The 24,326-nt window shown below is 47.7% G+C and overlaps 1 protein-coding gene across 2 annotated transcripts; it reads left to right on the top strand.

Annotated features, from left to right (window-relative positions):
• The first annotated feature begins 4,534 nt into the window (after window positions 1-4,534).
• Window positions 4,535-24,173, top strand: rab11fip5a (RAB11 family interacting protein 5a (class I)). 2 transcript variants are annotated; one of them, XM_078089330.1, is made up of 6 exons: window positions 4,535-5,268; window positions 13,283-13,794; window positions 14,714-15,236; window positions 17,360-19,348; window positions 20,575-20,710; window positions 21,430-24,173. In XM_078089330.1, exons 1-6 carry the CDS (start codon window positions 4,904-4,906, stop codon window positions 21,685-21,687), a joined length of 3,783 nt encoding a protein of 1,260 aa, XP_077945456.1. In that variant the 5' UTR covers window positions 4,535-4,903; the 3' UTR covers window positions 21,688-24,173. The 2 variants fall into 2 exon arrangements, with proteins under 2 accessions (XP_077945456.1, XP_077945455.1); XM_078089329.1 differs by having other exon boundaries at window positions 17,102-19,348.
• The last annotated feature ends 153 nt before the right edge of the window (window positions 24,174-24,326 follow it).

The following is a 24,326-nucleotide window of genomic DNA, read 5'->3' as shown; positions in this document are numbered from 1 at the left end:
CATTTTATTTGGCTTAATGTACACTGAAATGATCATGGCCATAAAGTGAAAAAATACCTGTCCTAAATTGAGGTTAATTGGTCTTCATAAATGGTTATTTGCAGCCATGGAGAGTCAGTCAAACTCTGCTGCTGTTACCTGTGGTGCCCTGCAGAGGGCGCTGCTGGCCTCAGCTGGTGTCTGTGCGACCTAAATTCCCTGTGTCTGGTTGCAGAATGGAGAGCATGCCTTTTCAGAAGAACAATATTAATGTGAATTAGGTGTTATGCTATAAAATATCCATCAAGGCTCTTACCTGTGTGGGGGGAAACCCGAGTAAGCCCTCATATTTCATGCAAACCGTGTCAGTCCTTCCTGCACGTTTACTGCATTTTGATTTGCATGGATTCAGCGCAGGGATTTATATGATGTTATCAAGGCTACACCGAGGATTTTGCATGCTTTTATAGTTTATATGGGCAGATGAGCTGCAGTGAATACACTCAAAAATGGCATCTTGTCTGCAAAAACCCCACATTAAGATGCATTTGCTAATGCTGTTTGATGCAATGCTGGACGTTGGCTGCTGCCCTCAGATAACTGGGCTTTAACCTGCTTCATCCAAATCTCTGCCAGAATCACCTTTGCACAGCCAAAACTCCATCTTGGCAGCGCCATAGTATTTTGGTTGCATCTTCCAAGTCAGAGAAACTCAATGCAAGGCCATTTATAGAGACATTTTCACTCACACATTTGATTACTTTTTTGTTTTGTTTTTTAATTTAGAGAAATAAAAGACCTTTGCTTTGACGCCAGCTTCCACTTAAAACCAATTTACTCTCCAACCTCATTACTGCTTCACTGAAATTAACTTCCAGGGACAGATTCCGGACATCTGAAATACTGTGACCAGTGGACCAATGAATCTCTGAGAGAGACAACGTACTGGACATGTGTGAGTCATATCAGCATTACAACAACAATCATAGTCCTCTTATAAAAACTCCTTTATTGGTACTTCCTCTCTCCCTTTCTGCAGAAGATGACACATCATTGTGAGAGATCAGAAAAGGGGAGTTTTGGTGAGGGTTTGTCGTGACATAGAAATTAAAAATGTAGGGGGAATTTAGGCGAGTCACAGTTGAACGCTCCCTGCACTTCAGATTTAGCTGATAAAAAGGTCAGTTAAGTGCCTCCTCTTCTTTGGTTTCCACTCCAGAGAGCAGTCTGTTTACTCAATATTTTGCTGAGCGGAAAATCTCAAGTGCTTCTGTCAAAATACCCACGAAGAAAGAAGATTCTCGCAGCACAAACTGGTCCGTAAGTTGTAAGTCACATGTGGGCGGCAGTAGTCCACACGGTGTGAGGCTGTGTACACCTGCTTGACTTTGCTCTACTTTGTAGAGGAGGAGGCTTGTATGACTTAAAAGTAATCTATAGAAACAGCTCATGATGAACCATTCGAGTCAAGTTAAATCCTTATAGGGGCACCACGTCGCCGTCAAAGCCAGATGACCTGACACGACGGACAGTTTGTTACACATTGAAGTCCATCACTGGAAACCTTTTGGAAAAAACAACACTTCTATCTGTGACAGGTGATGGGATGAGCCACCGGTCAAGAAACCTCTCACAGGAGAAGATAGAGAAGCTATATTTCATTGTGCCAAAATTTACCAACCTGTTATACAAATACTCTAAAAAGTGAAATCTCAATTTGAAGTTGGCCCCAATTTGCAGATTATAGTCCAGCTTTAGTCATTAAACCTACAACGAGCACAGCTCTTGTGTTGTAGATGATTAAGTATTTGAACAAGTCCAACAGACATCTAATCACAGTGTGACTTTGGAGAACATCATCATAGAGGAATGGTGATTTTGAAGAAAACTTGATTAAACTTTGATAAATTATAATGTTGTTTGCGAGGAACCAATGATAGAGAATAATGTTCAGATTGAAAAGGCCTCTGAGGCTTTTGGATTAAATTAGATTTAATAAAATTGGTAAAGATAATTTCCAAAGAATACAAATATTGGGTTGTATCTCTAGCAATTGTATCATGTTTAGTTTACTGCCTAATGCTCTTCAGCGAAAGACAGCATTTTGAATGTTACCCAAAGTACAACATCTTTAAACAAGAACAAAAAACATGCATGGGAATTCAATAGGATCCAGATTTCGTCCTTCCTTTCAGGTGCATGCTAAAGGTGGACAACTTGTACCTATAAACCTCAAAATTGCTTTCAAGTATTTAAATTGAGTGCTTAGTGTACATTCACAAACATTATTAATCAGCAGGTGAGAAGCTACTGGAAACCAGTTTAGTGGGAGGAACCTTTACATAAGCAAAAGGTTCAGCATTTCGTACAATACTATTTATCTGGTGGAGAAAGCGGAGAGGATCAAAAGCACCATCATTTTTTTTAGATTCTTTTAAAGCTATGCTAATTTTATGCTAGCTGTAGTTAGCTAACGTTAGCTTAATATGAAACGTTACCGTCGGACGTGAGCCTAATGTTAGCACTTCTATTTTGACACTAATTCCTTACAGTAGCCCATAACATTGTGTTATTTTTGGTGGAAGCTGACGTAAACTTCGCAGTCTACGTCAGATGTGTCGCCCATTTTTAACTTTTCAAGCTAACATGTGTGGTGTCGGTTAAGCTAGCTTGTTCGGTAAGCTAGCTTGTTCAGTTAGCCACGGTATACAACAGCTGGGAGTCGAGAGATATAAATATACATTCTCTAAATGACTTCTTTCAGTGGAGTAACATTTTTGGTAAGTCAAATGTGAGTAAACATTTCAGTTGAATTAGTTAGAAAACCTCTAATCATGTCTCAAAGTTTGGGTTTTTACTTAATCTTTATTAAAGTATTTTCATTTTTTAAAGTCTCATTTCACATTGATGTATGTAATGCTATTTATATTTTTGCATAATAAAATACAGCCGTGGTAGGTAGCCACGTATTTGGTGACAACCTGAGAGGTTTTTTTTGGCGGTAAACCTAAAACTGCTCCCGTGAAAACCTGCACTCCGGTCTGGCTTCGGTACAACGCACGCACACATCCGCTGAGGGTGATATAAATGTCTTCTAGCGGTCGTAACCTTTAATTCACGAGGCCTTTTAACTCGTCAGTCAAGAAGCAGATATGACGCTCGGTGGTCCACTCTCCTGCAGCCCGGCGGCTTAACTTAATTTATTGATTTTCCTCACATCTGTGCTACAGTAAGGCACTACAACAACAACAACAACAACAACATTAACTGGCTGTCATCTGTCACTTTCGGGGGAGACGTAGCCTCAAACGCCCCTCCGGCCCGTACACGGGGCAGCACTAAAGGAGGCGAATTGACTGGGAACTATTTCCAAAAGGCACGCTGGGTCAGCAGAAGACTAATATGGCGTGAATACAGAAGAAACCAGAGATTATAAATTACACCAGCAACACCATGACACTACTACAACCTGTTCCTTTACTCGAACATGGTGAAGTTGGTTAAACTCGAATGCGATATATTCTGCTGTCATCTTCTATAGTGAAACCAGAAAAAAAAAACACACACAGGAAGTACACAAAATATTAACCCGGTATGTGTCAGGTGTGGGGGACTTAAGGTCACAGCCACAAAGAAAATTACAAAAACCAATGTCTGTTATATCCGGCCTCACAGATTCCCCTTAACCCCCCCCCCCCTCCTCCCCCCGTCCCTCCTAACCATATAGGTCATAGTCATAATGTGATCATATCTAACTCTGTGTGTGGAGCACTTTCTGCAGGGCCTCACAAAGAGTGATAAGACTTATGTTATCACAGAGGAGCTAAATGCTAACATCAGAATGCTAACATTTTGGCCATAAACATGACATTTAGCTGTGATGTTTCAATTATAAACAATATCCACAAGCATTTAAAAAGATGTAAGATATGAATTTGTCATTTTTCATCCAATTCAAACTGTTAAAAACAAAGTGTGTAAAATTGATCAGATAAATAGGAATACTGCATTACAGTTTCCAGCTATAGATAACACAATATAGCTTAAAAAGGCCAGTTTATCCTCTAGTTGATGCATTAGGATCTTCAAAAATTGTTGTCTTTCTGTGAGATGGTGGAAGCCTCCTGCAGACCTGCAGAGGCAATGCAGATGTTGAGGAAGGCCATGTGAAACAGGACCTTAGGCAGAGCTTGTTCTGGAAAGGAGGAACTTTTATGCTTTAAGTGCAGCTACGGAACACGTCAACACATACATCAGCATCCATTGATGCTGATCGATCATGTGGTTGAAAGCTCTGGGAAAAAAGCTAATTAACAGATTATGAATGAAATTAATTATTGTATGCAGCACTTTGTTGGATGTTTAACACTATTCAAAGTGTTGTCTAAACATATTTAAGTCACTGTAAACGGAATATAAATAAATATAATTTAAAGTAATGTGATTTTAGCTTTTATTACAAAGTCATCACACACACACGCTCACGTTCCAGCGTGCGTGTGCATCGTGGCCTCTATGCGTGCGGCGCGTGCACGTAGTGTCGAGTTGAACCGCCAAAGAAGAAGAAGAAGAAGCAGAAGGAGGAGAAGGAGGCGGCGTGACGTCGCTGCCCGCAGAGAGAGGCCCGTGCGGGAGCGAGAGGGACGCGCCGTGCATGTGGAGGTGGGGTGAGGGGGGTGGAGGAGGAGGAGGAGCACCAGCAGCAGCACACGCGAAACAAACCCGACCGCCGCGGTAACTTTGCAGAGACGACGGACCGCCATAATGCGGCACCGACCCCGGAGCTGATGTGACGGTGCACGCCCCGAGAGCAAGGGAGTAAGCGGCGGACACCACCACCGCTCCCCCCCTCCACCCCTCGGTCGGTCGGTCGGACTGGTCTGGAGGACGAGGGCGAGGAGGAGGAGGAGGAGGAGGAGAGGACATGTCCTCGCTAACCGTAGAGGAGGACCAGAAATGGTTCCCCACGCACGTGCAGGTGACGGTGCTGCGGGGCAGGGGCGTGCGGGGCAAGGGCAAGCACGGCACCAGCGACGTGTACACCATCATCCAGCTGGGGAGGGAGAAGTACTCCACCTGCGTGGCGGAGAAGACCACCGAGCCGGAGTGGAGGGAGGAGTGCTCCTTCGAGCTGCAGCCCGGCGTGCTGGAGACCGGCTGCCCGGCCGGAAGCAACGAGCTGGTCCTCGTCGCGATGCACCGGGCGCCGATGGGGCTGGACGTGTTCCTGGGACAGGCGGTGATCCAGCTGGACAAGGTCTTCCACCAGAGTAGATGCGTGAGAAACGAGTAAGTCCAGCAGTGCAGACGCGTGCGCTCGTGTGTGTGTGTGTGTGTGTGTGTGACAGCATGAGGGAGACCTAAACCATGCATGGACTTAGAGCTGGCGTCTCCTACGTTCCATGAACTCATCAGGATGTTTTGTGTTAGGCTTTTGTCCCGTTATGTTGTTGTTGTTGTTGCCTCACAGTTTGTGTTCATATACACACACACAACTGTCCCGTCTGTGGTGCTGCATCGGGGCCCTGCAGACACACCCTCCCTCCTCACACGGACACACAATCCCATCTCATGGAATCCCCCCCCCCCTCCCAAAACAACAAATCCTGTCCTTCTAGAAACTTCACTTTCTCTCCCTCCAGGCGTGTCCACCTACGGCGTTGGTATGGTTGTGTGTGTTGTTTCCCAATAGCCGAGGCATGACGTCCAGCAGGAGGGGGGATTAATGCCTGTCCCAGTTCCAGGGATTATCTAACTGTTTCATTATCCCAGAGCTCCAAGGTAGTTTAAGCATAACATGTTGTTTTGACAAGGGACCAACCCACCCGACCGGCGCACAGGCTGCAAAGAGCTCAATGCTGAAAAGTTTGATGTTGCATCACTTTAAACATTTGCAAAATCTTAAAGGACGTTTTGCATCGTTGTATTAATTATTAACCAATAAGGGATTTAATTTGAGTTGGATGAACAGAGTTGGAAGAACAAATGTGTTGTGTTGCAACTTACTGTTGTATGGATCTGTGGGGTTCAACACTACCCACAATCCCTTGCAACACCTCCCAGATGACAAGCGGGCATTTCAGATGCAGGGTTGATATCCTATGCAAACAAATTACCAAGAAAAATATGGAGATTTGTACCTTAAACGTAAGTGATCTTTCACGGAAGCAATGCATTATGGTCAATTGAGTCCAGATGTTGGACTGCATCTACAACAATTGAGTTCTACCACTTTTTGCTCTGCTATTATGTCACAATGACATGTGATGGTGCTTTGTTTACATTCTCCAGGGCAAAAGGCCTTCTTTTTTCCCAACCTTTTTAAAAGTACAGTTGTCCTTTTCTAAAGACACATTCGTCCCAAGCTTTATCGTATTGTGGCCTTGCAATAAAAGGTCCATCACCTGGTGTGTATATTTGCATTTGGTGTAAGTATTCATGCTCCACCGGTGGCTTGGAGGTTCGAGTCGGCCCGTGATGTTGACGCGTCGCGCTACATTCGCCGTCTCTGTGCGGTATTCGTTGAATCCGGGCTGGTCGGCAGCAACACGACGGCCCCAGCGCTCGACACTGCTCGACGGGCGTGACGGAGGACATCCATCCAAACACCAGCGGTATTCAAGGGGTATCCACTCAACGGAATTAAGTTAAAAATGTCAGGTGACCCAGAAAAACACACTGCTTCTGTGTTATAAAAATGTAGGTTTGCACTTAATCGTGGCAGATGTGATCATAAAACCGCAGTTGAAAAAACCGCTTTTGAACAATTTCGACACAAAAGTCACTTTGTACACGGATGACCGCATGCTTTTTAATTTCCAGTATGTGGTTTTAAGTGACAGCAGTGGGACATTTAGCGTTGCGGCGGTTGAGGACTGTGCCAAGACTCCTTTACAGTCCCTGATATTTATAAAGCACTCCAGGGATGAAGAGCTCTGGGTCGTTTACTCCGGCAGATGGAGGAGATCCGTCTCGTCTGAGCCTCGTGACTTGTTTTATCCTCCATCCGTGTGCTACTGAATCAGCGTGCTCCAGTCGCACTCGGTGCAAATGAAGGGCGAGGTGTAAATTTCGGCGCGGGGACATCGGAGAGAGGATGAGCTTTCACTCTGCAGGGTGAAGCGGAAAACGGTGTCGATGAATCCGTCGAGGTGCTGCCAGAGGAGGCACGCCAGGTGGCCTCCTCAAAAAGCCCGAAACGTGAGAGGAGAATGTGTAGGGAGGAGGTCAGGCAGTGTGTTTATCTGCTCTGACCAAGCACACAATGGGGCTAACGTTAGCTTAGAGCGGCTAGCTGCAGCTAACGCATCCTGCTAGTGGCGGTTGTCTTGTGAGTGGGGAAAGTCGGTCGCTGGCTGTAAACTTTGAGTGTTTCAGGACACAAAGGTTTATAACTTGAGACTGACTCGTGTCCTTTAAGACAAAGAACATTGTCCAAACACTTAGTTGATCAACGTCAAGTTATGAATTATAGTAATTTATCAAACAATGAGATGGATTGGCTGCCACTGTGATTTTTATACACCTGTAAATTGAATATATTTAACTCAACGTTATCAGAAAACATTTTTCTCTTTTTAATTGTCAAAGTTCGCGAGGTGCCGATATTATCATTCAGATGTTAAGATTTAATAGTTCAAAACCGCTGCCTCCAACAATTTCAGTCTCTGTTTGACGTCTTCCTGCAACGCTGTTTATCTGGAGGAAGCGGCGCTCTGATGTCGTTTCAGGCCAGCGAGTGTTACTGAGGAAGGCCTGAGAGCTGTGTGTGTGTGTGTGTGTGTGTGTGTGTGTGTGTGTGTGTGTGTGTGTGTGTGTGTGTGTGTGTGTGTGTGTGTGTGTGTGTGTGTGTGTGTGTGTGTGTGTGTGTGTGTGTGTGTGTGTGTGTGTGTGTGTGTGTGTGTGTGTGTGTGTGTGTGTGTGTGTGTGTGTGTGTGTGTGTGACACACATCCAGCCAAATCCTCGGTTAAGTGCAGACAGACTTTCAGTAGCTACTGCAGAGATAGAATGTGGTCTAATGGACGTTACAAGTTACGTAACACAAATGCCCCTCGGCTTGTCGAAAACAAAGAGAACTCAACCGTCATATAATCCCTGAATGTACAGCAGCCTATATTTTACCAATATTGGTACCTTATATATGCCACGTGGAGGCTGTGCAGTCGCATCACAGAAGAAGAAGAAAGCTGGAATCTTCTGGTTCTTGGCAGTTAGCTGCTTAGCATGCTAGCTAAGGGATGCTAGCCTCCACGTGCTTTTCAGGCTATTATAAATATTGTGAACTTTTAGCTGACCATTTTTAACGTTTTTAACAATTCTAAGTAATGTATTATTCCTTTAGTTGCACTTAAAGGTTCTGTATTATTAATGGAGCACATTTTTACGTATAGCTTTTGAAATCCAAATTTCTCAGTGTCATATTGAGGGGCTGGGGGTTGTCTTTCATTAAAGTCAAAATAAATGAGAAGCCTTCACTATTCTAATTCACCACATTGGCGTGAATTTGCGTGTGGAATGTTTGTTAAAATGACGCGTTACTCTTGTAATAGTTTATAAAACGTCGTCCTGGTTGCAGTAGCTCAAGTGTTGAGTTGAGTTCTTGCCTGTTTGAAAGCCTCTGAGGCTGATGTCACTTAAACAATTTGTGTTACCACACTGTTACTGAAGAGATTACGGTCTGGATGTTGTAGTTAACTAAATGCATGCATGCAGTAGTTGGCTTCCCCAAAGCCACATTTCACTCCACATTCTTGCTGCTTTACAGAAGCATCCAGTCACAAAGTTAACCGTGTGCGTCTTGTGATGCACATCAGACGACCTCGTTCAACCTCAGCTCATCCTCATGGATCAGGATGCTGATCTACTTTGGCCCGTTGACTCATTTTTACTGTATTTTTGAGGATGTTACTGAAGTATATATTCCTCTCGCGTTGGTTTCTTGTGACCTCAATATATTTCTTTATTTTACTTGTTTAAGCCTTTTCCTTCCTCTGATCATTAAATATTTGTTCTGTGATCCGGGTCATTCTGCTGACCGAGGGATCGTCCTATAAACTTATTATGTTAAGTTATTATCAGCAAATTCACAATATAATTCCTTCATCATAATCTATTATTTTTTGTTTGTTTGGTGAGATGCAAGAAGTTTGTCAAACGTTCAGTTCAACTGAAATGAATTAAGTCTTACTCATCATTTTTCTGTGACCCGTCCTCTCGCTCCACGCGGGTTTTACGGTTTTGTTTTACGTCGGGTCGAGCAGGTGTGGGTTTAACACACAGCGCTCGGTTGTATCGGGGTGGGGGGTAGGGGGGGAGTCAGGGTGAGTTTAGAGCTCATCACATCCAGATGTGGAATGTGGTGCGACTCTCGCACTTCTGCTGATGGGGCAGAAATCCCAGGCCGCATTGCCCACAATGCTCCTGGAGGGGGCTCGTTGGCTCGTATCACGGATAGAGACGCAATGGGAAGCGTCCACTTGATTAGCTAAAGGAGATGGTCTCTATAAGTGGCCCGACTCGCTAAGCCGGTAATTCCTCAGGCGTCATCGAGAGCGGCTTGTGGTCTGTGCGACGTGCTCGCTGCAGTCGAGTGTTTATCCCGAATCAAAATGACATATTCAAGAGAACATTCATGTTTGTTGAAGCTCATAATGACCGCGAGTCCAAATCCATTTTCAATGTTATTGGTATTTTTGCTATTTAGTTTCTTATGTCTCAGCTTAGGTGGAATTCCCAGTGGAAGGTCAAGAGGTCGGTATTTTGGTTTGAGCAAAAATTAACAATCAGCGATTGTTTGGACGCAAACAGGTTAAACAAAACGTTGAAAACACCGACCTAGAGAGACATGCAGATGTTAGTAACGCCTTTTTTTATAACTTTAATACGTTATACTTTCCGTTTCATGATTCTGAATGTGCTCGCTCTGATCAGAGGCAGTGAAGTGACCTTAAAATTCCAGTACGTTTTGAGTGCCGTCCCACCATTGACACAGATCCTGCGCCCACGGCACCGGCTTTATTTCGGCGCGGCTCAGATACCACCCGGGAGCCCCACGGGGGGGACCCAGCGCATGCCGGATAAAGCAGGTTCGACGGCCCTACTTGTCTTTGTAATTCACAGCCCTGTCCCGCCTTGAAGGGCGGTTTGCGGGGACCCTCGTTCCACAGAAGAAGAATAAGAAGGAAGCTAAAGGGAAAGGGCTCCTGCCCGACGAGGAGACGGTGTCATGCTGCGACGGGGCGGAGGCTTATGATTTCCTGTTTTGGAAGATGGGGAAGCAGATATGCCGAACATTTAGTTGAGCCCGTTTTGCCCACAGCGGCATTCCCGCGCCTTTCAAGTGGACGTTTAGCTGAAACGTGCTTTGTAATGTCAGCGGCCTCGTTGAGCTGAACAGCAGCCTGTGTGGGAACCGAGTCCTCTTCAGTCCTGTTCTGTACGTGGGCTTTAAAATGTAGGCTGCTGCAGTTTATGTCTGTGCTGCACACTCTGTATTAAGGCGCCATGCCACCTACGTCTACATTTGTTGTTGTCAGGCTTTCTCACGAGTCACGTGACCCCCCCTCTTCCCCGGCACAGGTGCATGCACGTAAATAGGCCTGAAACCTTTTTTTTTTTTTTTTGCATTATCTTCAAAAATAATTCTATTCTTGTTCAGCATGCAAATGTTCTCTCCCCAGCTCTTAATGAAAGTCATTCTGCATTAGCCGAATAAACGTACAATCTAATGACACAAAGGCCCATAAAACGCAGATTTGCTCGACGATCCACCTGCGCGGTGGACGTTGTAGTAGCAGCTCCTTCTGTATTGGGAATTTGATCCGGGAGTTTGCTGCCGAGTTAGAAGGAGCGCAGGTACTATTGTTGGCGCATGGATGAGAAACTGGAATCCACACCCAGGAGGCGTGTGAGGTGGAAGCACTGGTTTACAATATTCGAGCAGACGCCCGAATCGCTTTAAAGGAACAAAACATGTAGATCGATTAAACCGCCGTGAGGGGTACGTTTAATGAAACGCTGCTAAATGGATTAGATTGGAAAAAATAAGATAATATAATTAAGATGGATATTCTATAGATTTCAATACAAATACCATCGTGGGAGTGTCACCGCCGCCTTGAACGAAATGGAGATTATTCAACGTTCTTCACATTTCTCACGAGACACGTTTCCCTCGCTGTGTGTTTACTTGAGCTGTGATGTTTTGAGCGGTTTGTCTGCTAATTGTTTTTACTGGCATTCATCTTGGGCGTCGCCGTGTTTTCATGACTTGAGGTCCGCGGCCGGATGACGATGACGATGATGATGATGATGATGATGAGGATGTTGATTACATAACTGTATGTTGCTGGGGGGGTATTTTTCTTTGTCCTGCAGACCACGATTCCACCCATTTGTTTTGCTTGAGAAGGGAAGTCTCTCCCTACGAGACCTGGAAACTGAGACGCTGGGTTCAGAGGACTGTGATGCAAACAAAACAATATTTGCTGTATAACATTTATAGTGATAACATGCCACGCGCCCAACCCCCCCTAACTGCTAGCAGAGATCATGATAGCATGCTAGCATTAGCATGCTAAGGCCTGCTCCTAAATTTGCAGCGTAAAGTGTGAGGACTTTATTCATCATAGTTTCTTGTGTTCCACGATCGTCTCAATGCGGTTCTCGCACGTTTGTTTGCAGTGTAAAACTGTCAAAGATAAACGGAGAACTTTTAAGTATGACGTTAATTGAAAAGCAAACAAAGGCAGCCGTAGAAACAAGCATTATAAAGCATGATTTCTTTCCCCGTGTTTACATTACATTACACTTTAAACCCGTGGCTTTTTTACGTTTTTGCCCGGGGAGCAATTAGGGGTTATGTGTCTTGCTCAGGGACACTTCGACTTGAGACATGGGGCAGCCGGGACTCGAACCACCAACCTTGCGGCTCCTAGCGCACCCGCTCTACCCTACGCTTAACAGGCCGGTGAGGTCAGTGAACTCGATCGAGACGCGGTGGGGTCGTGTTAATTTACTGCAGAGTCACACTGACGGTTTAAAGCATCAAGAAAAGAGGAAACCTGGTGCTGTTTGGGGGGAAATGTAAAGGTCTCTGTGCGGTCAGGGTGCGAGGTTCCTTTCTCAGATCAGTCTTACATAATTATCTTTCATGTCTCGTGTGTTTTAACCCTCTTCTTGCACATTTTACTTTCCATCGCTCGACGTTTAGGTTTTTTCTTTGACTCATCAGACCGGGGGATTTTATTCGTTTAAGAAGCAGGATTTAGGTTACTCGACCTCCTCTGGCAGCCTGTTTTATGTCTGTACGTTAACACTGAAATCACTCAACGTGATTACAAGGTCAGCTACGTTTAATTAGTAGAGATGTCAGCATTTTGCTTTTTAGCTTGGCTTTTGTTTTGCTAAATATATTAATGTTCACATTAAGTCAACGAATCCTTCATTTTGGAGCCCGAATATGGTGTTCAGCCCACACGTGGAACAGTGTAGAAGTGAACTCATGGGCGCATTGTGAACATGCAGGCGTGTGCGTGTGTGTTCATGAACAATAGACGGGCGCCGTGGTCACATTGGGAGGTGGAAATAGCCCCTCAGGAAGTGACAAAACCAAAGCAGGTCTCTGTTTGGGGCCTTAAGGGCTTCACGTTGGCAGCAGCCAACTGTCGGAGAAACACGAGGGGAATTCTTCTCACTCTTTTTAAACCGGTTCGACCGCAGCAGAGGAGACTTTCCCTTGAGTCACGCTGCGGTGGACGTGTTGGCGTTTCTGAGAACCGCCCCAGAGAAGGATTGCTCGGTTCTACGTGTCACTCAGAACCGGGCATTGTTCCTGTAACCGGTCCGATGGCGAGAACGGGAGGCGAGGTGTTGTGGGACGTCCGGCCGCACGCAGCCTCGCGCTGTTCATAGGACGCAGACTCCCTCAACGCTGAAATAACAAAGTTATCTTTTCAGTACACATTAGTAACATGTGCACATGTTTCATTGCACACATTGAATTTAAACTTTATTTCTTATAATTTTGTTTGTCTGTTTGTCTTTCCTCTGTTTCTATAGTTCTGTCGTTGTTACTGAAACACAGGACTCTCCTACTACTAATGTATTTTATTGTCCACTATCGTTTGACAATACATTCAGGTATAGACACTACAATACCCATAAGCCCTGGCTGCTGTTGCCATGGAGCGCTGGTGAATTCAAAGCGCGTCGTACTTGGAACAAAACACCTCCGACCACGAATTGATTAAACGACTTCCTGTTCTGCTGCTGATCTCACGAGTGACGTCCTCTCCGCTGCAGGTGGTACAAACTCAACTCCAAGACGGGGAAGAAGGAGAAGGAGCGAGGAGACATCCAGGTCACGGTGCAGTTCACCCGCAACAACCTGACGGCCAGCATGTACGACCTCGTCATGAAGGACAAGGGCGCCTCCACCTTCGGCAAGCTGAAGGAGCGCATCAAGGGCAAGAAGAGGTGCGGCGAGGAGGACTCGGCGCCGGCCGCCCTGCCGAGCGGCTACGGCTCCCTCGTGCGGATGCGGCAGCGGTTGCCGAGCGACGGCGGCGGGGAGGAGGACTACGAGGACGACGAGGGGGGCGAGGCCCGGCGGAGCAAGATGAGGACCTTCTTCCTGAGGGGGAAGCTGAGGAAGTCGTCGGACACTCGCTCCAGCACGTCGCTGGGCTCGGAGAGCAGCGAGTCGTCGTCGCGCGGCGGCAGCCTGAGCCCCACGGCCGGCATCAGCGTGGTGGTCTCCGACCTCTCCAACTCGCCCAGCAACAGCAGCAACCTGACGGCGGACAACAGCCCAGGTGAGAGCGGGCGGTAGACGCCGAGGTCTGAGACCTCTAACAATCAATGCGGTTAGAAAAAAAGCCTGTTGTAGCGTTCAGTAATCCGCACATCTTCTGTGGGACAAATGCGATGATGCAGGATTACTTTGGAACATGAAATGATCAGATATTCGGCATTTACCCTTTTTTTACATCGCTGATCTTGATGGAAAATAATTTAAAAAAGAAAATCTTTCATTGGAACAATTGTATCATCAATACAGAATACATAAATGTTTCCTGATCCCTGATTCCTGAACTAATCGATGAATCGCTTTGGAATCATTTATGTTAATGTCAGATTACCCAATAAACCTTTTCCTTTCAATCCTTTTAGTTCACGTAGTTTCTAAGTGGTTTAAGAGGGTTAGGGGTTAGGGTTGGGTTGTCTAAAAAGGAAAAAGGAGAAGCGCCACTATTGAGTAAATGGATGGATGACTGAGACTGAACAGGTCTTAGTTTGTAGCTGCTACAGTGCTGATTACTAAACATGAGGATGCTCGTCTTTATCTCTATGAAGGTTAATGTAGAGGTTATGCTATTTTATGTTGTGTGTATTTTATATACACACTTTGTTCCTTAAAAAAGGAATCATTTCATCACTTGAAAATAATGACATGTTTAAATAGAGAAAATGCCTTTTTTTTGTTTGTTTTTATTATTCGCCTGCTGACACCACAGTGTTGCTATAATCGGATAACGTACTAAAATACATTTGGTATCGCGTGTTGTGAAACCCGTTTAATAACGTGCCTGCAAATGATTAATTAACTTGAAGTGAAAATCCCTCATGTGAAGCTGCTGCTTCGTGCCGGTGAAAAATGTGACTTATTAAAGTCTCGTTTTCTCACGCTGCCGTTTCCACTCGTGTCTCTGTGCTCCGCGTTTCTTCTCCCAGATCACACCAAGTCGTCCTCTCTCATATGCGAGTTCGGCGACGACGACGACGGGGAGATCACCATCGCGGTGCCCCGGCCCGCCGCCAACGGACGCCTCCCTCGCGGCGTCCGGCCCACGGACCCGGGGAAACCCGCGGCCCCTTCGGGCCTGGCGCCGCTGCAGAGGTCTCTGCCGCTCTCCGTGTCTCTGCAGAACCTGCGGCCTTCCACGGACCTCCTCAAGAGCCCCGCGGGCGACGGGCGCCGCTGGTCTTTCGACAAGCCCTGCGAAGAGGAGAAGGCGGCCATAGCGGCGGCCCTGGAGCAGAGCGGGCCCATGCTAGGAGACGAGGAGGAGGAGGAGGAGGAGGAGGAGGAGGGGGGGCAGTTTGCTCCGCCCGGATCGGCCGCCTCCTCCAGGGTGGAGTCGGGGAAGAAGCCGAGGAGCGACATGTTTACCCAGCGACAGGATGAGTCCCAACAGGCAGGCGAGCAGAAACACAAGGGCTGGTTTGGATCAAAGGACTCGCACGGCAAACCCAGGTGAGACGCACACACACACACACACACACACACACACACAGCGGTGTGTAACAACGTCGCGCAGATGATGAATTAACAGGTGAATCTTGTGCTGTGGTTTGATTGAGAAGCGACGATGCAAATATTTGAGCGGCAGTAAACTAAACTCATAAGTTCATAAGAATGAAAGATAATAAGAGATTGTTCCTTTATGTTGCATAACATTCACAACTAAAATGTACAATCTGTATTCGAATAAGCCTTATAAAAAAAAAAACTAAACTAAAAAGAATAAATACTTGATCCTCAAAATATCCATTTAACCACACTGACGTCTTACGATATTACAAGGGTTGGAAGTGAAGACGCACCTTTTCACTGAATTGAATGAGAAGGTGTGTCCACACCTCTGACTGGTACTGTATGTGCCGAAACCGGTTCTTAACAAACCTGCACCCGGTTCGTCTCAGCAGCGTATTTATGGCGCGGGTTGCCAGATACGTCCGCTGACTGCGGGTGTCCAAAAGGCCCCCCTGCACAGGCACGACGGTCCGACCAAACCTGGCAACCTCAGTGTGACGACAAGTCAACAAGTCAGAGAGCTGGAAGCGAATCTTCTCTCTCAAAAATAAGTCTGCATGAAATACACACATAGTTGTGTTTCTATTCTTCTGTGAATTAAATACTGGTTACATTTCTGGAGAAGTTTGGACTTTGGGCAGAACCAGGCTAGCCGTTTCCAATTTTCATGCTAAGCTAATGGCTTTCCAGAGAGCTGTATTGATCTCTCCAAAGATGTTGCGAACCAGAGCGGAGTCTAATAAGAGTCCAATAAAACGAACAGGAGGTGAAATCACAGCAAACACCAGAGGAGACGTTCACGTGTAACGTCCTGAGCACCAGGATCGCTCTCTGGTTACAGCGGCTATCTGCAGTGCAGATGGAGGAGGGCGAGCTGAACGCCTCAGTGATGATGGCGAGATGAGGATGCGAGCAGGAACAATATTTGCTCTCTCCCAGATTGTGTGTGTCTGTGTGTTTCATCACCGTGTGTGTGTGTGTGTGTGTGTGTGTGTAGAGCGATGGGAGGCGAACTGCATTTACAGAAATGTAAAATGTTTTTGTTAAGTTGCCATATCCCGTATCTAATGAACCAATGAAAATAGTGCACCATTTATTTAGATATTATTAGATTCACCTGCTGTACTGAACAGTCTCTGACGTCTCGTAGAAGAAGCATCTTTTATTCTTTTATTTCAGGTCTATACGAACACTTCAGCGGCTTCTTTTCATCTCTCTCCATTTATCTGAGACCAAATAACCACATCTGTCGCAATGTTTGTCGAAACAACACAGAGCGTAAACAAAATATTGGCCTGATAAGCGGCTGCTGATTGAGGCGAGGTCAGCTATTCTGGACCATAGTACACTCGATACGGCTCTGCCAGCTCTGGAACCACACGTTTCCACAGCTTACACACCCACATGCCTTTATATCCAGGGGGTGGAAAGTGCCAAGTTGGCACCAGCAGCGCAAAGTAATCATTACACCCAGCGGCATCAACTTTTCTTGCAAAATATTACATCACACGCAAATGCAAACACAAGATCGGCAGAGACGGCTTCTGTTTTAGTTGTTTCGGTTTGATCGTGGAGCGTTTAACGGCTGCGACAAAAACACCGGCAACTCTTCCTCTCGTGTTCACTGAGAAGGGTGAAAAGTAACTGCAGGTTTAAATAAAAATACATTGGCTTGAATACGGATGCTGTAAAAATGTGTGATTTAAGATGTGACTCGAGTCGTAACGAACCTCCTGCAGGCCGGACGTCGATCTGCGTGAACCATCCACACTAATCACGAGGACTGTGTGCCCTTCCTTTCACAGCCTGGTGGTGTCACCTAAACTAGAGCCCAGCACTGACCCCCGCCCACCACCCAGCCCCCCGGGTGCCCCCGTAGACCCCGCCCCTCTGGTTTCCCCCCTCCATCACACTAACCCTTTCTCCCACTCACAGGCCGCAGCGCCTCCCATATCGCCCCGCAACCCCTTCTTCTCTCTCCTCCAGCACAACCCTTTCTATGGCGCCACGCTAACCGCTCAGCCCCTAAAGCCTCCGCTGCCTCCTCTGCCCCATCTCTCCAGCGCCCGGCCCCCCATAGCGAAAGTCTTTCCGCAGACGCGCGCCGACCCGCCCGCGGAGGCCGCCGCCGCCGCGATGGACGAAGCCGGGGAACGACCCTTTGAAGGGGGGAAGCCGGCGAGCGTGAAGCTGCCCGGCGCCCCTGCGCGTGCCGGGGAGGTGGACCCGGACTCTGAGTGGGACGAATGCTTCGACGCCTTCGCGGCCGGCCGGCTGCAGTCTCCTGAGGATCCGACCGCCGGCAAAACGCAGCGGAGCGATGCTCTGAACGCCGACGACGGCGCATCACTACCCGCAACGGAGGCAAACGCCAACGAAGCACTACGCCGCCGACCTTCCACGGGGTCGGCGCCCGATGCACAAAGAGCCGTGTTCCAGGTGACCGGCACGTATCATTCTGACACGTTTGCACAATTCCTCGAGACGATCCCGGAGCACGAGAGCTTTGACAGCGACAACGTCCCGCTAAGTAACTCACCAGATGCTTGGCTCCAAGCTAATCAAGCTAACAGTGCTACTAACGATCTAAACCACACTAATGCGCATCGGGCCCCCTCCGGCCCCCCGTTTGTAGAGCTCAGCAGCAGCTCCCCGGATCCCGGTTCTTCTGGTATCGGCAGTTCAGAAGCAGAAGAGGAATTCGTCTCCTGCCCGTCGTCGTTTTCAGACAAATTCTGTGCGTCCTCCTCCGAGGAAGCCGAGGTACGACTCGTTGACAGCGACATCCTCCGCTTTGAGCGATCCTCTGACCCGTCGGTCGTAAGGCCCTCGGAATCGGAGGACGACACAAACGACCGGTCCGCCGATCTGTCCGCAGCCGACGTGGGTCAGCGCACTGTCATTCAGCACGGCGAGTCCTCTGAATCGTCACCGGCACCGCAGACCCCACCGCTTGCGCCTCAGCAGCACGAGATCAACGGCGCTCCTCCGTCACCAAACCTCTCCGGCGCCGAGCGGCTTCCGGAGCTGCAGCCGAAGTCCAAAGAACCTTCACAGTTCACCGCTGAATTAGACGGATCTGCTCAGGATTTCTTCGATACCTTTGCACCGGTCAGCGACACCGCGGGCGTGATGACGTTCACGACTCCAGAGGGTACGCTGGCACACCCCTCGCTGCGTATCATAACCTCCTCGCCTGAGGCCAGCCTGCGCTCCCCGAACCCATTCGGCTTTGTGGGCGATCTCCTCAACGCCAGTAACATGGCGAGCGGCCCCGGCCGAGACTTGGGCGGCGCCTCGCTGGCCGCGCGGGCGTCGGATCAGAGCGGCAGCAGCGTGTTTCTGCAAAGCTTCTCTGCCAGCACGGACTCGCAGGACTACCAAACCTGCGCGTCTCACCAGACCTCAAAGTGCTCCAGCGGCCCGGAGCTGAACGAGACGCCGCGCTCGGCCAACTCGACGCTCTGTGGCGAGCTGAGCGACACGCACGCGACCTCGACGGCCGCCGCTTTGGGCCTAGACGGTTCCACCGATGCGTACATGCCGCGTGGCGAAGGATTCGCCGGATGGGATCGATCCGCGGAGGATGTGGCGGCGACTCTCGAGCCATGTTTCGGGATGGCGGAGGCCTTCGGTTCCCCCCCGGCGAGCTGTAACCTGGAGACGCTCGCCGAGGGAGGCGACGGAAGTCGGCGCGTCGTCTCAGGCGACGCGTCGCCGAAGCGCCGCGAGGCACCGAGCGCTCCGCTGAACCGCTCGCATTCTGAAGGCGAACTCACACCCGCCTTTGACGGACTCCTCCGGCTTCCGTCCTTCGGGAGCGACCCCGGCGCGACACAGGAGGCCCCGCCCCCAGCTCAGCCCGGCCCCCGCCTCCCCTCGCTGACCTCCTTTGCTCCCTGTCTAACTCCTCAAAGCAGTAGCTCCCCTGTCGCGCGCTTTTCCCTCCCTCCTCCCGCCGACGCCGCGGCGAGGCCGCCGCCGCCGCCGCCAAGGCCAGTACACGAGGAGCCGCCGACTCGGCAGCAGCACGCAGCCAATCAGGAGAACAGGTGAGGCTGCACATGCTCAGTGCACGGTGGGGGGAGAAACGGTGGAGAGGAAGCACTTTTTCTACCCTGTCGTCTCTTCAGTGCCGCTCTGCTTCCGCCTGCTTTTCTTCTGCGTCTCGAGGGGCTTCTCCTTTTGTGGTGTGACCTCCTCTTTTCTATCACCCTTTGAAGACAAACACACTCCGGCAGCATGCTGGTGTTAACAGGACTCCGCCGCAGGTGTCTTGTGTGTGTGTGTGTGTGTGTCCTGGCTCCGTGGTGACGGTAAGGGAAACGGAGCCTCAGGCCAATTAGCAGTTATTATTTTGCCCTGAATCCTACCACCCTCCCCCCCCCCCCACACACACAGACACACAAACACACAGGCGCTCACTAACGCCCCCCCCCCCCCCAACAGGGCCAACTAGTGCTCTCACACGGCAACACCGTTTGCCAGAATCTCAGCCAGAAACCAGGCAAAGAAGGTGTTGTTGTGTCACTGAAAGCATTTCCTTTTCACCTCGGGGTAATAACACGTTCAACACAGTTCTACATGTTTGATTGCATGCAATTAAGGCTTTCAATTTTTACCAGTATTTTTCTTTTAATGACGGCTCTTTCACGTGTCTAACCTCCCCATTCACTCTTTCTGGGGATTGTACGAAGGTTGATGCGTAGCATCCCGCTCGGCCCGCGGGTCCAATCTGTTGTGCTCTGACAGTTTGTTACCCCGGCTGAGTGAGGAGGGATGAGCGTGACAAAGATTGAGTCACTGCAGTACTCAAGTCTGATGGCTGATAGATGACATGCTAGAATGTAGGTCACTGACACAGGAAACAGTCTTTCCTGTGTTATTGTAGCTTGAGAAAGTCTGTCAAGTTGACCCGAACAAAGAGCTGGTTTATGGTCGTTTATCGGATTCATTTTAATTATCTGCAGATTTATTTTGGGTCCTCTGAAACTTGTGAATTTCAGCTCTAAAATAATACCATCTAATTAATGAGAAAACACACACAAACTCATTATATTTAAATACCAATAAGCGCTGGTTGTGAGTAACACTAAAAATATTCTGTCATTAGCAGCAGGCGTTCAGCTGAAACCGTCTAATCAGCTGTTTAGAGGATTTTACTCTGAAAATCGTTCGCTGCACAAACCATTCCCCGACTTCTCAAATGAAACACCTGGCGGTGAGTGATGCGTGCTGCTTGTTGTTTGCCCCCCCCCCCCCCCCCCCCCTACTCCAGCCCCCACCCGGTGAAGCCCCTGAGCGCCGCCCCGCCGGCCGAGGAGAGGCGGACCGAAGGCCGGTCGGTGCTGGAGAAGCTGAAGTCCAGCATCCACCCGGGGAGGAGCAGCGAGCAGGAGGCGGACAGGAAGAAGGTAGCGAGCGTTATTGTGTCGATGATGTGAAGGATACTGCCCCTCAGAGGCAAACGACGGCAACGTTGGGTTCGTGTTTTCACATTTAAAGATCTGAAAGATTTCAAACCGCATCAATTAAATCAGACTTCTGGTATTCAGACGCAAATGTGACAAAAAAGGATTATTGTTTCTTTACACAACTCTTTCATGTTGACATTAAAAAGCACAGCAAGTAATGCAAATACTGACTTAATTCAGGCGTAATTAGTGTAAGAAATCCGACGGCAGAATAATAATAATAAAACTTGAAGTGACTTGAGACAACAAACAAATGTAAAGTCACTTTGACCTCAGATGCATAAACATGCATTCATCTTCAAACTAACTCATTTAAATTAAAGGGAGTTAAGGAATATTACAAATTTGATAATCGCTTCTTTTCTTTTCTTTTCTACGATAAAGAACTAAAAGTAAAACTATTTTGTTTATCAATGTGAGTTTTTTTCCAATGCTTCATCTTGGATAGAATTATATTATTCTTTTACTAAATATTCCATAGATTATCTAAAGACACCAATCTGCTTTAAGTTCTAACAAGAGGCAGAGACGCCGTGGAAGGTTATAAATGGTTAATGATTTGTCCCTCTTTCCTGGGACGAACCCACTGCTATTTAAATCAACATTAGCGTGAGCAGCCGATGCCTGAATGAACCGACCATTCCTCTTCATCTCCGCAGCCCGTGACGGAGGGAGCGGGCTCGTACTACCACCTCAACCACCGGGAGCTGGTCGCCATGCTGGTGGAGCGGGAGGCGGAGCTGGAGCGGCAGAAGGCGGAGTTCGAGCGCCAGAAGCTGGCGCTGGCCAAGCGGGAGGTGGAGCTGAGGAAGCTGAAGCCGCAGGTCAAAGACCTGGAGGACTACATCGACACGCTGCTGGTGCGCATCATGGAGCAGAAGCCCACCCTCCTGCAAGTGCGCTCCAAGTTAAAGTGACGGGGAGAGAGAGAGAGACGGGGGTCTTTTCACTGCTGCGCTTGTCCTTTTTGATACAGACGCGTCGGGGGGGCGAGCTAACCCTCGTCCCCGTTGGAGGCTCTGGTTCCCGGGGCGGTTCTGAATGTAGCGGGTCCTCAGGTTGTTTTCAGGTTCACACAGCCGGTTGGTTTCGAGATGCATCCATTTGTATGGACCTTGATTGTGGATACAGTGATTCCTTCTGCTCACTTCTGTCACCGTATCACAAGAGAAGCGTCCGACCGACTCCTCGCAATGTTTTTCAAAGGTATTTTTTAAGAAGTGTTGCGGTTCCGTGGGGAAAGGAGAGCGAACGACTGGTGGTTTTGCATGTTTCAGACCATTGACCACAAATTGCACAGTTTGAATCAATGTTGGCCGTTTCTGCAGGAAACCATCAGGGTTTAGATTGATTTTATATCTGTTTAGGCAGCCATTGGTTTAGCTTCATTTCAATGCAGCATGCAGAGACTCGACCTGCTCAGGAGAAGAATCTATCACAGGGGAACATTTACTTTGATTTTATAGTGATGCAGCGAGAGCTGAAGGAGGGTTCGGTCACCAGAGGACATCGCTCTCATAAGCTTGTAGGGCAGCAACTTTAGTTATTTACAATCTAAATTAATCTACTGAATAATAAGGTGATGTAATTATAAAATGTTTGCATCCTGAAAACTGGTTAAAAAAAAATAGTAATTGATAAAGTTTGACAAATTTAGTTAGAACCAAGCTAACTGTCCCCCCACCGACCCCCCCCCCCCCCCCCTCCCGCCCCTTCCAGTCTAAATGCTAAGCTAAGCTAATCGCATCCATGCTCCTGATCCATTCTTGGAGCACAGATGGGAGAACTGCTCACTGGAAACAGAATATCCTTGGAGATATTTCTGAAATGAGCTGTAAGCAATAGCTGCTTTAAAAGGAAGGAAATTAATTTTTTCAGCACGCTTTGGAAAACATTATTTTAGATCATACTTAATATTTGGTTAATTAGGTAAATTCATGCCAATCTACCAGTGTGTTTCTAGTACTATAATGTACTTTAATCACTTGCACCTGAGTGATTGCCGTCCCTTCTTCCTCCTGCTGTTCATGTTGTTTTGGATTGACACAAATGTTCCCAAATGAACATTTTGCAAACCAAATGAGCGGTGCGACGGTTCGGCGCAGTACTGAGAACTGGCTCGTAGCGTCTGAGTGTTCAAAAGTGTTCTTAGCCAGCAAGTGAACGGTTTTCTTTCTTACGCACCACGAGGGCCGTTTATCTTTTGCTCCGTCACCCTCCCCCTCCACCTTTCCCTTTCTTCTTTCTGTTCTTTGGGATGTCTTGAAATTACCCATAATGCTCAGCCACATAAGCTAACTGGTTATTGTGTGGGCGAGTGTCCGCAGGTGAAGACAGTATCGCTCTGTATCAAGATCAGCCGTCACGGCTCCACTGATCTCATGCCTTCCTCCCTGTGTGTGTGTGTGTGTGTGTGTGTGTGTGTGTTATCGACACAGCGCCGCCCGCCGCTGAAGAAATGCCTGCTATAACACGCCGCTCCTCGACCCCCCCCCACCGCCGTGTCTGCGTGTCACATCCGCTTCTGCTCAAACACGCGTGTCGCTGCTGTCAGGTGTTACAAAGGGACATGTACTGCATTTTACAGCACGTGTACGCCGTGCTGAAATGCCAAACGCTGCCTTATTTTTGTTTTTGTTCTGACGCCGGTCAAGAATCCAGCACTTAATTTTACACGTCGGGGGTTGGAGGCGCGTTTTGAAGAAGAAAAGCCATCTGTTCACGGAGAGTTCACTCCTTTTTTGTTTTTTTTTACTCCGTCTAATGCTTTGTTTTGATATAGTTTAGATCACTGCACAAAACTGAATTGTATGCATACCAATAGAAAACAAGCAGTAACAGTGATATCCTCTGAAATGCCAAAAAAAAAAGCCTTGAAACTTAATCTATGGAGCAGATCGATCCACCATGAAGTATTCTGATATGATGCCACTTTTAACAGCGTTTGTGGATGTTCTTGCACTACTTAATCGTCAGAACATAACTTGTCTGTTGATATCGGTATAGTTAGATCTACTTTACACCGTACTGCACTTTCTAATCGCTCTGTGATTTAAGCACCTGGCCTTCTTCGACACCGCGGCGATGATTCGCCGATGAGCTTGAAGCACACGAAGCCCTCTTGTCATCTCTGTTCTGCAGTGCGATCGCAATATCAAGCGCATAGATGACTGTAGAGACGTATTAAATGTGACTCGGCACTTATTAAGCGCAAGAATAAGCGTCCTCTTCCATGTCTTCCATTTTCATTTGATTTTCAACTGTTTGTATTTTGTCTTTCAGTGTGTAGCCGGTGGAATGTTATTAAGATAGTATGTGAGATTGGAGAGTTTACAATTCGTGACGCAATTCTGTTTCACAAATTTTGTATATTTAATAAAGAATATTTTGTGTTTCTTGCTCACCGTATGTTTGGTGGTACATTTTTATCTGTGGTGTGTGTCAGCGTGTGTGCTTTATATGAGGCTAAATACACTGTTAACTGTAAAAGGAAGGGACGTATTATAGGCTTACTATTATACAACTGCTGTTTCCAAATAAATTCAGTCAAACGATC

The sequence above is a fragment of the Gasterosteus aculeatus genome, chromosome 15 (genome assembly GCF_964276395.1).
Source record: "Gasterosteus aculeatus chromosome 15, fGasAcu3.hap1.1, whole genome shotgun sequence".
NCBI lineage: Eukaryota > Metazoa > Chordata > Actinopteri > Perciformes > Gasterosteidae > Gasterosteus > Gasterosteus aculeatus.
This window is presented reverse-complemented; position numbering and strand designations above follow the sequence as displayed.

Coding starts and splice junctions, on each gene's coding strand:
- rab11fip5a (XM_078089329.1), top strand. CDS start 4,904: ATGTCCTCGCTAACCGTAGAGGAGGACCAGAAATGGTTCCCCACGCAC. Junction 5,269..13,282: donor AGTAGATGCGTGAGAAACGA/GTAAGTCCAGCA, acceptor TCTCCGCTGCAG/GTGGTACAAACTCAACTCCA. Junction 19,349..20,574: donor GCAGCCAATCAGGAGAACAG/GTGAGGCTGCAC, acceptor CCCCTACTCCAG/CCCCCACCCGGTGAAGCCCC.